This window comes from Elephantulus edwardii, unplaced genomic scaffold (assembly GCF_000299155.1).
Source record: "Elephantulus edwardii isolate Elephantulus edwardi_28Jun2011 unplaced genomic scaffold, EleEdw1.0 scaffold00015, whole genome shotgun sequence".
In the NCBI taxonomy this organism is placed as follows: domain Eukaryota; kingdom Metazoa; phylum Chordata; class Mammalia; order Macroscelidea; family Macroscelididae; genus Elephantulus; species Elephantulus edwardii.
This window is the reverse complement of record NW_006399765.1, coordinates 26151804-26166464: the sequence shown is the minus strand read 5'-3', so window position 1 is coordinate 26166464 and position 14661 is coordinate 26151804. Positions and strand designations below refer to the sequence as shown.

Sequence of the window (14661 nt, the reverse complement as noted above, 5' to 3'; positions counted from 1 at the left end):
AACTCCCCCAGTTTGTCTGGTATTGTCCTCTTAATATCAAATCCCAGCAATTCATTCCCCTTACCCCACCCCAAGTTCCACGCCAACCTTGAGGTTGTTTACTCTCCAAAATAGCCTATTCTGCTTCCCAGCATGCTTTGTGAACTCAAAGATAGATAAAAAAGAGAAGATGCCATTTTCCAAAGAACAACTCAGCATCGTCCAGAGATGAGGCGCATCAGTGTTTACAATCAGCAAGCTCAGGGAGGTGGGTGGACACAGGGACGACAGCAATGGGCTCGAACGTGGCAGGACAGTTAGGGTGGCACAGGATGGGCACCGATCTGCTGTTGTTAGTCAGAGGGTCACTGAAAGTCATAGTTGACTGGACACTACCTAACAATTCAGAGTCCTTGATGGGAACTGGACTGGAGGGTCGAAATGGACAAAGACCACCTGGACCAGAGTCAGCGTCTCCATTTTTTGCTAAACTGATGACCCAGGAGTTGAATCTGGCCTCTAAAATGCTTTTTTTGTTGTTTGTTTGAAATGCATATAAAGAGAAACTAAATCCAAACCCACCAATAACAAAACTGAAACACTGGGGTTCTTGACACAATGTCTGGATTTCTTACTCCTGGCGTCCCGTGCAATGTCACCCCTCCGCTCTCCTCAGCCTGTGAGCCACCCAATTTGCCCTCCTCCAGCCCTCTCCCACAGACTGCAGAGACCAAACAAATCTATCTCAACGAAGTGCGACCAGAGTGCGCCCTGGAGGCAGGATGGTGAGACTTTGTGTCATGTATTTGGAGCCTGTTATCAGAAGGGACCTGGAGAAGGACGTTAACGTGTGGTTAAGTGAAAGAGAAGACGACCCTCAACGGGATGGACTCACACATGGGCTACAATGAACGGCCTCCAACAGAGCAATGACCTTGAACCTGCCACAGAACCAGTCAGCTTTTGCTCCATTGTATCCCGGGGTGGTGGTGAGCCAGAGCCAATTCCACTGCCACTAACAGCAACAACAACATCTGGGCCCTATCACCCACCACACGCAGTAAGTAAGCATCAGTTGAGGCTGATGATCTGCTTTACAATCAATTCTTGTGTGTGGGCGACTGGGAGAGGCAGGCAGGTGGGGGTTATCCTAAGGAAAATGAGCCCACTCATCACAAAGCCACTGTGGGCTTGGTCCCTGGGCCCCAGAGTCCAATTTCCGAGTCCAGAAAGACCTCATTTTAGGAGATGTATGACTAGCTCAATAGAAAAGTTATCTGTGTCTACCTACGTCACAGGCATCTTGCAAGTAAACAAGTAAGTAAGCAAAGGAATATGTAATTCATTAACCCAAGGAGGACAAAAGAATCTATTGCCCAACTAGCGCCAGCTTCCCAAGATACCAGAGGTGAATGCTATGAGAAACACACCAAGTTTTCAGAACCCCCCTCAAATGTGACCTGCTACTCTGGCTGCAGGCATCTACGCTGGTGACGCTGGATCTTCTAGGACAGCGTGACATGACCCAGTTTGGAAGAAACTCCTGCTCCTTTGGAGGCCAGTCTGGGAAGAAAGCAAACCTTACCCCAAGTCCCCTTCTCTCCTGGAGTCCTTAACACACCCTAATCTCCCCAGGCTGCGTGTGACTTAACAAACTGCCCTGCGATTCTTGCAGGGCGTGGTGGTGGTGACTGATTTAAAATCCCCGCATTGCTAAAACTGCATTGTTCTTCATCAAGTTGAGTCATTTTTATGTGAAGTGTCAAGCTCCCTAACAAATAACTCCTGCCAGACAAATCAAGTTCCTCGTCTTAGCGCCGCGGCTAAATAGTTTATAGCTTTAATCTGCTCACCGAGGTGTGCAGTCTATGACAGTAATTATAAATGCAAGGAGAAATTATAGCTGAATGCTTTAACTGCATTAGGAGCTGTGTGATGAACAATCATGAACGCTCGCTCATTCCCAACAATAGAGGGCAAGTTGGTGTCAACGCATTAGAGAGATTTCAGTTCTGCATGGCTTTTTCTTCCATTTACCACGGAATGTCACTTGTCTCCTATAAAGCAGAAAAGAAAGAAGAAGGGGGAAAAGCACCATGGAAAGCTTTAAATTTGATAGTTTAAAAAAAAAAAAGAGACAAAGAGAGAAAATGCTGGCAAAAATTGTTTATCGTGATGCCTCCTCCCGCCCCCATTCATTTGCCTGCAGGTTTGGTTTCAAATTAGCTTGTTGGAAGTAAAATGCTTGTTTTACAAAATGCTTACTTACAAAAAAAGGCCAGAGGGCATAAACCTACTAGTGGGCTGCTGACCAAAAAGTCAGTGGATCGAACCCACCAGCCAGTGTGAGGGAGGGGGATGAGGCAGTCTCATAAAAACCAACCGTCTTCCAAACCCAGTGGAGAATCAAGATGGGTGGGAACGGGTTTGACTGCAGTGGGCTTAGTTTTGATGTTTTTGATCTTAAGTGAAATCCTTTCCCAAGTCTTTTCGCAGCAGTCTTTACAGAGGAATTCTTACTTAACTGAATTCATCCAGCCACTCCCCGCCATGCAGTTGGAACCGCCTCCCAGCTGACCTCCTGTTGGATTTCTGGGGCTGTAAGTCACACGGGAGGAGACTGCCCGTCTTCCTCCCTTGGAGACTCTAGTGGATTTGAACTGTCAGAGAAGCACAGCCATCAGAGAAGCAGTGTGACCGCCTATGGGCTAGGCCATCTGAGGACAAGTTCAAAACCAGCCCGGGAAGACACTCCGGTCACCGGGGACTGCCCTGCTCCCCTCTACACCCACCTAAGATGATGACACGCTTTGGTGGCTTATTCCCCCCCCTCCTTTTGCAGAAAGACATTTTTAATTTCACTGAAGAATTACGCAAATGTATTTTAAAGACATAAATCCATATAAAAAATATGAGCTAATTAAAACATTGCACTCCCTGTCGCTCATGGATTTTCAATTTAGCGAAAGGAAAGAGAGAGGGGGAACAAAAAGAATTGCATCTGGTTAAATGAAAAGATGATACTGATGGCAGATTGGAGTAATGAAAAATCGTGTTACTCTGTATTAAAGCACCAAATGATCTACACCAGGAGTGAGCATCCAGGGCCCAAATGACGGGGAGTGCGATGGAGAAGGAGCCGAGTTACAGTGCCAGGGGGGCGAAGGCACGTACTGTGATCAAACCAGAACGCTCCAGAAAGGAGGGACCAGTTTCTTGCTGCTTTAGAAATGCTCTAATCTCTTACTTGACCCTAGTCCCCTGAGTTTCATTTGTTTTCCAAATATCAATTGCCAAGAATTAGAATGAGGATTATAATCAAATTATGTATGTCTTGTCCCTAGTACTTTGGATGTGTTACCAGGAGGAGCCAGTCTTTGGAAAAGGGCTTCATATTTGGCAAGGTCGAGTCAGCAAAGGAGAGGACAACACTAAACGAGATGGTTGGCGCGGCGCTGCAACGAGGGGCGTGAACGCAGCAGAGATTGTGAGGATGGCAGGGGAGTGGGCTGCGTTTTGCTCTGTTGTTCATGGATTCACTATGAATCAGAGCAGACTCAGTAATACTTAAAAGCATGTATTTAGGTTGTGCCTTGGTTAACGTATGCAGTAAATGTATAATTGCTTTAACCGCACAAGGAAAAGACCATCAAGGAAACAAGGAACAAAACCGTCCAGGCCCCTGAGCTGCCAACATCTGACTTACAGCGGGGGCTTCCAAGATGCCCAGGGCAGCCTGCATCTCGATTCTCCAGCTGTCCTTTTTTTCCTTTTTCCTTCACCTGAGCTGTTGAGAGTACATGGACCTTGGGAAGAGCATCTAAACCATTAGCCCAGGTAGAGAAAAAACCAAGAAGTAGGAGAAGAATCTTCTCCTGATGAGCGATGGGCGCCCTTGGTTTTGGTGCCTCTCAATACTTCTGGTGGATCCTTGGACGAGTCCTAAAGCCCTTTGAGCTTCTTTCAACCTCTATGTTAACAACAAGAAGGGTTGTTCTGAATACCATGCCTGGCTCGAGGGAAGAGGCCAAAAAGTATTATTTTTGCTATAATTATAATGAAATAACAGTTGATGTCTTCAACTACATAGATTATCAATTAGTTAATCTTGGAGGAAAATCTACAAATTTCTTATCCTTTAGATGACACTTAAGATCATATCAGGGTTCATGGAAGTTGTTTAGCTGTACTTTAATCTACTATATGCTAGGGTTTATGGAAAAGAATTCATGTTACAGTTGGCATGGCTGCTAGTTCACAATTTCCATTGCAAATATAGCTGGGGGATGCAGCAAAACCACAACTGGTATTTGTATAAGTATGAAAGGAACATAGGGAGGGGGAGAGGAAAGAAAGAGGAAGGAAGGAAGGAAGGAAAGAAGGAAGGAAGGAAGATGGAAGGAGGGAGGGAAAGAAGGAAGGAAGGAAGGAAGATGGAAGGAGGGAGGGAAAGAAGGAAGGAAGGAAGGAGAAAGAAAGGCTAAAGGAAGAGAGGAAAGAAGAGAGGAAGAAAGGAAAGAAAGAAGAATGGACAAGGGGAGAAAGAAAAGAGTGCAGAGAGGAAGAGAGAGGAATGAAATGGGGGAAGGAAGGAGGGAGGAAAGGAGGAGGAAAAGAAGGGAGGAAAGGAAGGAAGGAAGGAGGGAGGGAGGGAAGGCAGGAGGGAGAGAAGAAAAGGCAGGAAGGGAAGAAAAGAGGGAGGGAAGGGAAGAAGGAAGAATGGGAAGGAGGGAGGGAAGGAAGGGGGAGGAAGTGAAGGAAGGAGAGAGGGAAGGAAGGAGGAAGGGAAGGAAGGAGGGAAGGAGTGAGGGTGGGAGGGAAGGAAAGAGGGAGGGATGAAGGAGGGAGGGAGAAAAGGAGGAAGGAGAGAGGGAGGTAGGGTGGGCAGGCAGGTGAGAGGGAAGGAAATAAAAAGGGAGGGAGAAAATGAGGGAAGGAAGCCTTATCTAAAAGATGAAGCACAGGTTGACTCGTTCAGTTGCATTTTCCTCTTCCAAATAAGTTCGTCCCAGAGAGGGTGAAGCCAGGCTGCTCCTTGGAGGCAAGGATTCTGAAGCTCCATCTGACATACTTTGGGCATACTGTAAAGGAGGGACCAGCCCTTGGAGAGGGACATCATGCTTGGAAGGATGGAGGGACAGTGCAGGAGAGGAAGACTCTGGACGAGATGGATTGACTCAGAGCTGGGGTAACGGGGATAGATGTGTTGGAGATGATGAGGTTGGCTCAGGATAGAGCAGGGTTCAGAACTGTTGTACAGAAGGTCACTATGAGTCACAAGCGACTCAATGACACACAATAACTTGTCATTTAATACATGATCTTGGAGTTGTCATAGTCAGTAAATGAAAATACCGAATGCTTGGTTGAATTGTTATTTCAGATGGACACCAAATACTTCCCTTTGTGTAAGTATGGTCTAGGGAATATTTGGGGCATATTAACACTGAAACGTTATTTGTTGTTGATCTGAAATTCCAGTGTGACTGGACAGACTGTGTCTGGATGGGTGGCTGTAGACACTGTTCAGCAGAACCTTCATTTTTATGTAGCAGCCACAAACAGAGAGCAGCACTTTGGCCAAAAGCCATTTCCACTACCAACGTCCAGGCCAGGTGTGCTCTTAAACACACACTAGGTGGCATAGTGGTAAGGAGCTGTGCTGCCAACTCAAAGGCATGTGGTTGAATCCAGCAGGGGCTCCACAAAAGAAAGATGGGGATTCTCCTCCTGTGCGATTAACTGTCTCTGAAAACCCTCCTCTGAAAACCCACTGGAGGGTCACCTATGGGTTGGTTCTTATTCAATGGCACAAAACAACAACACAGTAATGAGAATAATTTCACATCTTTCACTCATGCCTCTCTGCCCTCTGTGTAGTTTCGATTATCCAAGAGTATGTGCTTATTTTATGGTTTCTCTACTCCCCCCCCCCTTTTGTTGTGTGTAGTTGGTTGAATCTGATCCGACTGGCACAGGAGGAGCTTGCCCATCCTTCACTGGCAGAGCATCTGGTGGATTTGAACCGGGCGCCTTCGGGATTGCAGTGCAGCTTCTTGCCACTAGTCCACCAGAGCTCCCTGAGTATGTGCTTCTTAAAAGGCACCCAGAAGTACAATACATACTGAGCTTGCTTCCGCTTACTCACGTTCTAAAGCAGGGCTGCACTCTTAATAGCTTTGAATCAAATGTCAAAGAACGTTGCACTTATCAGTGGGCAGAGCTTGCTGCAGAATTTAAGACATAGCTGAGAAAGGAAAGAAAATTCAGATCGGCACCTGTGTCTCAGAGGAAACTTAGGTTTGACAAAGCTCCCTAAAACCCCAAACCTTGACCGTGCTCTTTCTAAAATACCTGCACTTCTCGCACAACTGTGTGAGCACACGTACATCTAAAACCAGAGCAGTGGGTAACAGGGATTGCTGGTTTAAAAAATGCAAATGTGAATTGCAAGCAGCAGGCCATGTATTCATTTGTGCTGCTCCCAGAGGCAAAGTCAAACCGCAAGGCATTCTTTCCTAGGTAAGGCCAAACGCCAGGAAGATCGAGGCTCGGGCACTATATAGGCCGTCTGGAGCTGACACAAGCGTACCAGTTCCCATAACCTCTTGGCTCCAGGTACAACATGTGGGCCCTGCCATTTCCTCTGAATTAGCCCTGAATACGCGAGCCTGATTGTCTGCAGTTATTTAAGAATCCCAGCAACAAGAGTGATTATTCTGACAGGGAGGAAGCTGCAGCTTCACTTTAGTGGTAATCTTACACAAGAGTCGATTTGAAGGACCTAGCTGGAAATATTCTGTATTCTCTCACTGCGCTGACCAAATGGCTAGCTGGTACGCATTTAGCAGGTTTGTAAATACCTTCCATGTTTCCTAGTTTTTCCTTCAATTATTGGGTTGGTCCCCAAGTTCTAAGGAAAGAGAAGGGAAGAAGTGTGAGGAGCTTTAGGCTTTGATGGAAGAAAACGCCAGCTCTTTTATCCTCCTCTCTTCTCACATATATATTACAATGTTTTGGCAATGATAGTGATTAAAAAAGAAAAGATTACAAACCTAACAGGTGGAAAATTGGTCTTTATTACAACACAAATAAACATTATCTACGTGCCTTCTTCAGCAGGGTTCGGAATCGGCCATTCTAGAATTAGAAACATCTTTTTTTTTTGGTATCTGTCTATGTCCACCTTCTTTTTTTTTTTTAGATCAGAAAAGCATAATTGCAAGTTACATAAAGTGTAAAATGTTATATAGCAAATAAATAGAACATTGCAGGGCCCCAAGCTCACGTTGGGAGATTCAAGATATTTGTTTCGGTTTTTCTTTCAGTAGCGTGAGCTGAACAAATCATGCTTGGAAAGCGAGAGATGAAGCTGGCAGTGAGACATTTTAATTATCATGATTAAAAAAACCCATGCAAACAAAAGGAGGACCGTCTTCGTTTGGGCCCGGGGAGCTGTGGAAGCTATGGGATGTGTGCCCCATCGTCATAAGTGCTTAGATCGTCTCGCACGGGGAGGAAAGTTCAAAGTCTGACATTGGGACTTCAGATTTCATTCAAACCACTGTCGTGACCATTATCGAGCTCCCTACCTGACGGAAGTGAGCCACTTACACACACAAATAGCACTCTCCACCCGGACAAGGGCTCTGGCTTATGGGCCTCCAGGACTTGCTCTGAGAATCTACCTATAAAAACAAATGCTGTGGCAACAGGGCATGGTGAAGGCTTGCATGTTAAGCTGTTACTAGCTGCTCATCATGTGAACTCATCACAAGAGCTCTTCTGTAACTTAACAGGGTGGGACCAGGCCTGCTAAGGAGAGAAGGGTTTTTAGTTCAGGTTGAAATCTACCCTGGGGTGTGAGCTGAGGTGGGGGACAAACCTGTGTGTGTGTGTGTGTGTGTGTGTGTGTGTGTGTCCCTGGCATGTGCGTGTGGGGTGGGGGATATCATGCTGAAAAGGAGAGGCAAAGAGGGGAAGAAAGTACAAAAAAGGGGGCTGAAAGAGATTTGCCAAGACCCAGCCCTGCTTATGAGTGGTGTGGGGAATGTGTGGTGTGGACATCTGCCTAGGTCGTTGACCTTGGCCTCTGTCCCTTTTTCCTGGAGGGGATGCAGGTGATTTGGGCCGTGGTTATGCCACAGGAGCAGAAGTTGTATACAGGATGCAAATGATCTATCTGGAGGCTGAGGGACCCCATGCATGTTGGCAAGGTCTGCTTCTCTGTGTGAAAGGCCACCTCCGGGCATGCACTGCAGCTCTCCTTGTTAAAGCTGGACTTTGCTATTCGTCCAGACTAACAAATAAAGCACAAGATGAGAGGGGACCAGGAGTTGCCTCTCTTTTCATCTACATGTGCTATAGAGAGGAGTATTTGCCTGGAATCCCCTTCTAGAGAACAAAGTAGGATCTCAACCAAGGGAGAAGGGTAGGAAGGAGCAATGGCTGAAAGGAAGCTGCAAAAAGCATTCGTTACAAGTAACAATAATAAAGACCGTGCGCTATTCACTAGCGGGTGACCAACCTCTCTCTGTGTGTGTGTGTGTCAGTTCCTAAGAGCTCCATCTATGTAACACGGTGCTCACCCTGTTATCATGTCTTCAGTCATTGACCTTGTTGGGAGAAGGTGGACTTGTGCCGTGGGATGACAAGAGGAGTCAAGGAAACAAGGTGAAGGCTTGGCTGAGTGGGCCTTGGAGGCCGGGCTTGGGCCAACTAAGGGGACATGGATCATGAAGGCCTAGAAGCAGCAGTAATCTATGACCTTCCTCTCTACACCCATCATACCCTGTTCCCCTGGAGACACTGAGGGAAAGGGGAAGGAGTTGGGTCTTTATGTTCTGGTCTTTCATAAAAATAAGTCCTATTCCAGCAAGCTACTGTCCTGCTGTATCGGGAGACTCTAGCTGCCTCTAAGGAGACACTCCTCCCTTGCAGAAGCTCCTCACAAGGCCACTGTCCCAGCCACCTGGGAACAAACCCATACCTGGAGGGCTATTCTTCATCCACGTCTGTTACAAACTGTGAGTGGTGTTCGGGTGACTTGCTGTGAGTTTTGCTTAGGTGGAGTTTGACTGCGTGTTTGCTCACAAATGTCCGACAGCACAACTTACACTTGAATTTAGAGTCTATGTCCTCTTCGCCAGCTATTGCTTCCGGAGACCTCTGAGCCGACGATACCCGGGAGATTTCCTGCTCCCCCTTGCTTTGCTGGTCCACTGCCATGCGGTTCATGTCCTTCATTTGGAAGCCGAGGTGCGATTCTAAGTGACTGATGTAAGTCGAAGGGGTTCTAAACTGGGAGGCACAGTCACCACAGTAAAAGACAGGGTGTCCTTTGTCCATGTTTTTCAGAAATTTGGTCCCACCCGTTTTCCTCAGTTGGTACTTGACGTTGGCCAGCCAGTGGCTGATGGTGGTCATGGACAGTCCTGTGAACTTTGAGATTTGCATACGTTCCTGGGGACCCAGGTCAGACAGCAGATACTTGCCCTCGGACGTCTGGAAGAGGCTGGAGGCGAACTGAGCTTGCAGAATCAGGAGATGCTGAGGGTTCCAGTTGGACTGCCGGCCTTTCCTTTTATGCAAAGTCGAGACCTCGCTGGAGACGTCCTCGAAGCGCCTGACGTCCATTTCCAGCTTCACGGGAGGGACCCTGGAGGAGGCGGCCGGCTTCGGGGTGGTGGCTTTCGGGAGGACTTTGACCATGTCAGCGATGTCAGACAGGGCGTGCTTCTGAGGCGGGGAGGTACAAGATTGTGCTTGCGAGGAGGACTCTGGCTTCTTGGTTTTGGACTTGGTGAGGTCGATGGGCTGGTCGTTGTTCTCAAACAGGTAACGCCTGGATACACTGGCTGGCCGTGTGGAGGCTGGGCTCAGCACCGGCTTGTCCATGACGTTGACACTGGCTTTGTGGAACATGGACATCGTGCTGGGGCTGGGGCTGGAGGAGGAAGGAGTGCGCAAGGGCTCGGTGGCTTTGCCCAGGTGATTGTTCAAGACGGACTGCAGGGCGCTGAGTGGATTGATGCAGGGCAGGGCCGCAGTGTGGCTGGTGAGCACACAGCCGTTGCTAAGAGCCGGGGACTCCAAGCGCTGCACCTTCTCCTTGCCGTCACCGTCTTTCACCAGCTTGCTTTCCTCCTTCGGGGGACAAGGCTCAGCCTTCCTGGATTCTGAAGGGGGCTCGATTTTGATGCCAGACTCCCCTTCACTGTGGCTGAAAGCTTCTTGGTGGGGACTCTCCTTCCCACATTCCTTCAAGACCTCATCTTTGTCTTCCGACTCCTTCTTCACTTGTGTGTACGGGGCCAGGTTCGCGGGCACAGACACAAGGGGCATGACTTTCCACTTCGGGGCGATGGGCCGTAACTTGTTGGCGAGGTTGGGGCGAATCTGCAGGACCTGGGAGCCCAGAGGTAACGCGGGCTTGGTGCCCTCTGACAGCTGGTAGGCAGCGTGGATGCTGGGGTACGCGCTCCAGCTGGGAGCCCCGTTCTGGGCTTTGTTGATGGCCGTGGTGACGGTATTTTCCAGTGACTTCAAAATGTCCCCTCCGCCCTTAGAGCCGTCCTCCAAATCCTCCTCCCTCAGATACTGATATTTCATCGTGGGGTCCAAGGGCTTCTGCAGCTGGTCTTCGTACTCCTCGCTCCTCCCCACCTTCTTGTCCTTGCTGGCCTCCTCCGCCTTCTCCTTGTCGCCGTCTTTCTTTAGCTCGGTGGACGAGGCCGAGCAGTCAGAAGCGGAGTTACTTGATGGCTTAGGAGCCATGGAGTCGCTGTTGGGAGCATCACACAACGACTGCATCTTCTCCACCGCCAGCGGGTCCAGCACCAGCTGCTTCCCCTTCTTGGAGGCCGAGCTGGTGACCTTCAGGAAGTGGCCCGTGACCATCATGTGTGTGGTGAGCTGCTGCAGGGTGTCGTGGGAGCTGCCACACTCCATGCACTTCAGGATCTGGGACTTGCACGCCTCGAACTGCCAGGTGTAGCTGGCGCCGTTCTGGTAGCCGTAGCGGTTGTTGGCGGACAGCTGTAGGCCGGCGCTCTTGGGGGAGGAGAAGGAGTCTGAGAAGGAGCCCGTGGTGGAGTCGGGCGAACACGGCCGGTTGACATCAAAAACACGCTTCTTGGCCGGAGTCACCATCTTGGAGGAGAGGGTCGGCACCGGCTCCTTCAAAGGCACTTTTTGGTAATGTTTTGTTTTGATCATGTGGACGCTCAGGTCTTGCAGGGAGTCGAAGGAGTCGCCACAGAACATGCACTTCAGGACCTTCTGCGCGTCCTCCTTGTCCATGTCCTGGAAAGCGCGCTTGCGGGGCTTGGAGTAGCTCGTGGGCCTGAGCTTATCCTTCTTGCGGTTGTCGTCCTGGTAGTGGCCGGTCTCGTTCATGTGCACGGTCAGTTCGACCAGAGTGTCGTAGGCCGCGCTGCACTGGCGGCAGCGGAACCTGCTGGCCCCGGTGAACACGGAGCCGCACATCTTACTGCTCTGACGGTACAGCTGCACCGAGCTGAACAGGCTGGGCTTGGCCACCGAGCGGGAGGGCAGGTTCTGCTGCAGGCTTTTGGACAGGGCATCCTGGTGCCAATCAAAGTCGCCCTTGTTGCCATTGCGCGTGTCACAATTCCGCCTGTCGCTGCCGGACAGCTTGAAGCCGAGGCCCAGGCTCGACCAGTAGGAGTCAGACAGGATGTTGGCATAGACGGCCGTCATCTTGTCCATGCAGTTGTGCGCTTCCTTCGGTGGTTTGGAGTGGGTGCTGGCTTTCTTATCCGAGGCATCTCGGCCGCAGGCGCTCTTAGCCTCCGACACCTGGTCGCTGGCATCGCTCAGCAGGGACTCGTTTTCAGCGTCCTGGGTGGACAAATGACTTCCCGGAGAGTTCTGGAAACTGAAGCAGCCCTTCTGCTCGGGGCCTGTATCTAGCTCCTCGTCCGTCCCTGGCTCGTTGCTGCCCTGAAGTTGAGCTACAGATCCACTCTCTTCCTCCTCCTCTTCCTCCTCCTTTATTTCCTCCTCTTCCTTCAGCTGTTCATCATGGGCATAGCCTGTAAGAGAAGAAGAGATGAGATCATGACAGCAGGTCGCACGCTCCGTTTCAATTTCCCCACTTACACTAAGTGCTTCCCATACCAAACTGCATAGCAATTTCATGCACACTTATAAACGATGAACATTACGGCAAGAAAAAGGCAAACGATGCCTTTTTGTGCCAGCTACTGTCCTCCTTTCTTTCCCCTTTATATTGGCAGAAGTCATAATTCTTTATAAACGCCCAGAATCCCAAGTTAATAATTTTCGTGTTTAAGGACTATCACTCCAACATTCCTGTAATGGGTCAGACACTAAATTCATGTGGATGATTTTCAGGAAAGCTGGACTGAAATACAAATCCTATTAAAGTCACGGATCCATGGGGAAGGTGGTTGGCTAATAAGAAAACGGACTTGACCCTTGGCATCTCAATGGCAAGGGCTTCCAGGACACTTGGATATATCGGCTTATAATCATCTAATAAATCATCTCTGGGCACGCACAAGTAATTTGGATGTGTGGCCATTATTTTTTGATAGCCAACGTCTTTTTGTTATAACATTTTTATTTGTTGAGAGTTGCACAGCAGGAAGAGAGATTATGGAGGATGTGAATAGAATCTTCCATCGAGAGCTGAAAAATTATGTAAGCTCAGCAAATACAATGATTTAAAAATAATAGCAAATGGTGTTAGAATGGGAGATTTGGGGACTATCCTATTATTCTCAAACGGGTTTATGAAGACCTTTCCAGACAGGGCTGAAAATGCCCTCTCGCTCTTGCGCCTGTAATTTCAAATGCATGGTGATTTGTGGGTCCCCGTCATGAGATGCCAATTATACATTTGATTTGTAGATGCAAAATGCTATTGGGGATGCATGCTTGCCCTTCTCGGAAAGGATTTAGGACCCGTAATTGCATAGGGAAAATGAAGGCATGAGAGAGCGGGTATGAAGGGAATTAATGGGCAAATATCCATCAATGGTAACGGGGAACGTGACTATTTACACCCAGAGCTTCATTTTCTTCATCTGGCCTTTTCAGGGCCACTCGGACTAAAATGCAACCAAAGACAGGCAAGAGTAAAAGACATTCAGCCTTACATTTGCATCTCAATTCAAGATTTCCCTTATCAGTTTCTCCCTACTCACACGGTCAAGAAGCTACTGTCCGAACTTTCACAGAATGGGTGTTAGTTAAGTTCATTCCTCAAGAGGGAAGTTTGTGGCACAGAGTCATCACTCATCAGTGGTGTGGTCTGTTTTGAGATGCAGGTAGAAATAAAGAGAAGAAATGGGGGTTTGTGAGGAATGAGGAAGCTGCATTCAGGGTACTCCAAAGACTGATGAGGAAAGATGCTATGATGAACATTTATTGAGCAGTTACTATGCCATGGAGTCCCCGGGTGGGGCAGATGTTCTAAAAACTCAGTTGTTAATGAAAAGGCTGGTCTACCCAGAAGTGCCTCAAAAATAAAGGCTTGATACTTTACTGCCAAAACAGCTAAACCCTGAAATAACCACCCACAATCCAGGACTCCAGTTCTACTCTGACATGCATGGGGCTGCCACGCATATGATGTGTGAAGATCAACTCAGTAGCAACTGGTTTCTATGCCCTGTGAGCTGTGGCCACAACTCTGTATGTTAAGCACATTCTTCCATTTCAGTCAAATCTAATATTCACATGTTGTTGTTGTTGCTGCATGTTGTGGACTTGGAACCAACTATCATACAGGAGGAGATTGCCTATCCTTCTCCTGTGGAGCAACTGGTGGATTTGAACCATGTGACTTTGGGATTACGACACAACTTCTCACCACTAGGCCATCATATGAGTAGCTGCTATTCTTATTCTCATCTCAGGGATAAAGGCACTGAGGCTCCAAAGTGAAGAGATTTACCAGTATTGCAGATTTGTGAGATGAACCTAGATCTCTTGAGAGAATCCACAGTTTTAACTGCTAGGCTCCATCGCTGTCTATTACCAAAGGATATTTGACTGAGGTGAAAAGCTTAAAGGGTAGATGGTAGAGCTTCATTGAAAATGTCACTAAATAACTACTTTGGAGGAGAGAATTGCGAGAAAGGTAGAAGCACACATCCATGATTTTAAGGGTGTGATTTCATCAAAACAAGATGAACATGTGAAAAAACACAACTAGCTAATGCAGTCTCTGCCATTTGTGGTTGTGGGAGTGATTTTATAATCGCTGGTGCTCTTCCCTCCTCTCCAAGCAAATTGTTTTCCGTCAGTCCTGACGGAGAGGCAAGAACGAAGACAACCTCAATACCATGGATGACGTGATGGCTGTAACAATGGCCGAGAAGAACAGTAGAGACTGCGAGGATGGAAAAGGATTATGCAGTTTCCTTCTCTTGTGCACAAGAGAGCTCTGAGTCAGGGCATCAAAATCCTGCAGCAACAAGAACAAGCTAGCAGATGCTTCTTTAAACTGGGGCTGTTTCCAGCACCAGGAATTGATTTGAAGAAACAGAAACTACTCGATCTATCCAAGCAGCCATTAATAAGTGGTCACTGCTTAGAAAGACATCTTGTTTAGAAGAGCAGAAGTTCAACAAGAGAGAAAAGACCATCAAGGAGATGGATTGACACAGTGACTTCAACGACAAGCTCAAA

The 14661-nt window shown here is 48.1% G+C and overlaps 1 protein-coding gene across 1 annotated transcript; it reads right to left on the bottom strand.

Annotated features, from left to right (window-relative positions):
* Nucleotides 1–8976: 8976 nt before the first annotated feature.
* TSHZ2 (teashirt zinc finger homeobox 2) lies at nt 8977–12141 on the bottom strand. Its single transcript, XM_006881757.1, has one exon. The coding sequence runs from the start codon at nt 12139–12141 to the stop codon at nt 8977–8979; it is 3165 nt and encodes a 1054-aa protein (XP_006881819.1).
* Between the last annotated feature and the right edge of the window lie 2520 nt (nt 12142–14661).